This window comes from Nicotiana tabacum, chromosome 17 (genome assembly GCF_000715075.1).
Source record: "Nicotiana tabacum cultivar K326 chromosome 17, ASM71507v2, whole genome shotgun sequence".
Taxonomy (NCBI): Eukaryota; Viridiplantae; Streptophyta; class Magnoliopsida; order Solanales; family Solanaceae; genus Nicotiana; species Nicotiana tabacum.
In genome coordinates, this window is record NC_134096.1 from 144870936 (window position 1) to 144873388 (window position 2453).

General features: G+C 36.5%; 1 protein-coding gene across 1 annotated transcript; it reads right to left on the reverse strand.

Moving 5' to 3' along the window:
* Positions 1-493: 493 nt before the first annotated feature.
* Positions 494-1015, reverse strand: LOC142172154 (uncharacterized). Its single transcript, XM_075235936.1, has one exon. It carries the CDS (start codon positions 1013-1015, stop codon positions 494-496), a length of 522 nt encoding a protein of 173 aa, XP_075092037.1.
* Between the last annotated feature and the right edge of the window lie 1438 nt (positions 1016-2453).

Below are 2453 nucleotides of genomic sequence, written 5' to 3' on the forward strand. Positions count from 1 at the left end.
GTAGTTGCAGGTACTTTCTCCTTTCTAATAATATAATTATTCATCATGCTTATTTTATTTATTTTTTTACTTTCCTCTACCTAGCAACCTATATTATTGTTGGAAAACGGGCATCATTTTAATGTTTGGTGCAAATAGCCAAATTGGAAGTCAATAGGATTTAGATTTAAAAGGCAAACCCGATGTGTTTATTGAAAGACTTCTCACTGAAATAAATATTAAAATTAAATTTACTTAGAATATACTTTTCAATTTTAGTTAGCCGAGACTCTTGATTTCATAAACAGATAATATCCAGATGCATCTAAATATAAAATTTAGTTGCATGGTTATGTACTTTTTTTATTTTATTTTATTTGAAGCCATCACCTTCAGGCTAGAGCCTTTGGTGTGGGGGGTTAGGCAAGACCCTACCATATCTATATATAAACAAAAGAGTACAAAATAGAGGGGGACGACCTTACCTAGGTTCCCATTAATCCGAGCTATAAAATCAGCTTACAAAAAAAATGCATTTATCATATCTTCTTCCCATTGAAGGAAGTTGCCATCTATTTAGTTGAAATAGTCCCTTAGCCTCTCTTGGCATCTGTTGGAGAAAGTGATAGAAGGTGTCAGTTCCACTAGAAGATGCTAACTTACCAAGGAATTCCGCCACTTGATTTGCTTCTCTCAAGCAATGAGAAATCTGTACAGTAACGTCTCTGAGAGCATGAGTAGTATCCATTATAATGTTATTTAATTTAAGGTTGTTGGTTCCCCTATTGAGCAGCATATTGGCAATAACCATGGAATCCAATTCAATATGAATCGTGCTTAACCCATGTTGAGTGCACCATTTAGTGCCAAAGTTGGCCGCCATTGCTTCAGCTTGATTGTTACTGCTATAGTGCACAGGGAAAGAAAATGCCATCAGGAATTCTCCATCACTGTCCCTGACAACACCTTCGATGCCAGCATTTCTACTTTCTCTAATAAAGCTTTCATATGTATTGAGTTTGATCATCCCCGCCATAGGCTTATTCCAAGTGACTTGCTTGATATTCACTGTATATTGAAATCTTTCAATCACATTACAAATTCTTGGCCATGTACCTGTTACATTATAGCTGGGATAGGTAATTTGAAGGGTTGCTTGAATGTGCCAGATGGTTTGAAATTCCATCCTACTTTTGTAGAATTATTTTTGCTCCCCATATTTATATGTCATCCAGCTTTTCCAAAGTTCCCAGCAGATGACCACTAGGGCAATCTGTAATAGAAGCTTGTATATAGAATTATTTGGATTAATGTCCCACCATTTCTTAATAACTCTGTTGATCGGCCACTAGTGGTAAGTGATTCCTAAAGGAGCACCAATGTATTTTCAAATATGCCTAGCTGTTTTTCCTTCCACAAAGGTATGTTGAATAGAGTCATTGTTAGGCATTTGACAGCAACTACATCTGGAGGTTATTTGGTTGCCAAATCTAGCAAGTACTTCATCAAAAAGGAGTTTACCTAAACACAATCTCCAAGTAAGAAAGGAGAATTTAAAAGGGGATAGAATTATGCCAAAGCTTACTGAAGAACATATTTGTAGGTCTCTGATTTCGGATAATATGCCAGGTAGATTTATTAGAGTATTGGCCATCTTCAGTATTATTCCATACAACATCATTTGTATTAGTTGGTTGGCCAATGTTGATGTTGCTAATAACTTCCACCATTTGATTTGTAAGTGTTGCACAACTTATTCATGTCCCAGCCACCACTGTTAATAAACTCACGAACATTGGTTTTATTCCCAATGGTGGTAATAATATTAGCATTGCTATAAGCCAAAGGACCTGTCATTGTCCAATTGTCCCACCAAAATTTGCAGTCACCAGAGTTAATAAGCCAAATGATGTTGCCTTCTGCTTTGTATCTAGCCAATAACAGGTGTTTCCAAGCCTGTGAGTTACCCGAGATCCACTTCTTTTTAACATGATGACTTCTTGGACAGTATTTAGCTCTGAGGAAATCAGCCTATAATGAAGGTTTTGTTCTAAACCTCCACCATCTCTTGATAGTTAATGTGTTAGAAATATCTTCAAGACTTTTAATACCAATGCCACCTTCATCTTTAGGAAACCACAAGTTTTTCCAGGAGATCCAGTGATACTTCTTTTTTTTCCAGTGGTTCCCCAAAGGAACCTAGCCATGTGTTTCTCAATAAGGTTCAAAGTGCCTTTGGTAGGGTTTAGTGCAATAAGCGTGTAAGTAGGCAGAGACTGTAAAATACTCTTGATGAGAACCACCCTGCCACCATAGGTTAACATTTTACCTTGCCATTCATTCAATCTCTTAACAACTTTGGTAACCATGTTATCAAAGAAACATATCTTTTTTCTTCCCATATATATTGGACAACCAAGATAAGTGAAAGTGAAGCTCTTGTCCATAAATCCTGTGCAATCTCTCAATCTGTT

Bases quoted from the DNA above. Each gene is read 5' to 3' on its own strand.
- LOC142172154 (XM_075235936.1), bottom strand. From the start codon at position 1,015: ATGGCGGGGATGATCAAACTCAATACATATGAAAGCTTTATTAGAGAA.